The 982-nt window shown below is 42.5% G+C and overlaps 1 protein-coding gene across 1 annotated transcript; it reads left to right on the plus strand.

The window, feature by feature from the left end:
- Positions 1-69: 69 nt before the first annotated feature.
- On the plus strand, positions 70-929 carry LOC109522892 (DNA-directed RNA polymerases I, II, and III subunit RPABC1-like; the record flags this gene model as incomplete). The annotated part of the gene is made up of 3 exons (XM_019881722.1): positions 70-256; positions 621-736; positions 807-929. Coding segments are annotated over 3 exons (411 nt in total), but the record flags the coding sequence as incomplete, so codon positions are not given.
- Between the last annotated feature and the right edge of the window lie 53 nt (positions 930-982).

Below are 982 nucleotides of genomic sequence, written 5' to 3' on the forward strand. Positions count from 1 at the left end.
TGTTGGCCAGAATCTTACGAGAAGTGACTCATGAGCATTAATAAGTGGAATTTCTCTGAAATATGATATTCTACGTTCCAGCTTTGCCACGACAGAGGCTACCTGGTGACCCAGGACGAGCTGGATCAGACTCTGGATGACTTCAAGAGTCAGTTTGGAGACAAACCCAGTGAGAGTCGACCCAGACGGACCGACCTCACCGTGTTGGTGGCGCACAATGATGACCCCACAGACCAGATGTTTGTTTTCTTCCCCGGTGAGCGCCCAAAGATACGATGGAACTCAAAATATTTTTTTAAAACGCGGATACTCGGTGATAATGCGTTATTGAAACCCATTAAAAAAAAGTTTGACTCCCCCCCCATTAAAAAAAAAAAAAAAAAATGTGGGGGGGATGTAATATGCAAATGCATTAGTATGTGGAGGTCCGCCGTACTTATTTTTGTGATACGTGAATGCAATAACCAATTGTTTCCCAACCCATGATCATTAGTCTTTTGCTGCCCCCCAGGGAGGTGTGGCATCAGTTTTAAGTTGCTGAATATCGTTCCTGAAAACCTAAATTAAGCTTCCGATGAATATTGTTACACACGTTGAAAATGAATTCTGCTCTTTTTCAGAGGAGACCAAGGTGGGCATCAAGACTATCAAGATGTACTGTCAGAGGATGCAGGAGGAGAACATCACACGGGCCATCATTGTAGTCCAGATGGGCATGACGCCCTCTGCAAAACAGGTTGGTTAACATACTATACTGTATGTATACATTATGTATGTTTGCATTCATGACTGTACATACCTCCCAGTCTTTAGTGGACATGGCACCCAAGTATATCCTGGAGCAGTTTCTGCAGCAGGAGCTGCTCATCAACATCACAGAACATGAGGTAAAAACACCAGCCAAAACAAAGTAGGCAAACACATTTCAATATAACGTACTGCAGTTAGGTTATCATTTTGTGATTAAATTGAATAGTTTTAA

The sequence above is a fragment of the Hippocampus comes genome, unplaced genomic scaffold, assembly GCF_001891065.2.
Source record: "Hippocampus comes isolate QL1 unplaced genomic scaffold, H_comes_QL1_v1.1 scaffold3173, whole genome shotgun sequence".
NCBI lineage: Eukaryota > Metazoa > Chordata > Actinopteri > Syngnathiformes > Syngnathidae > Hippocampus > Hippocampus comes.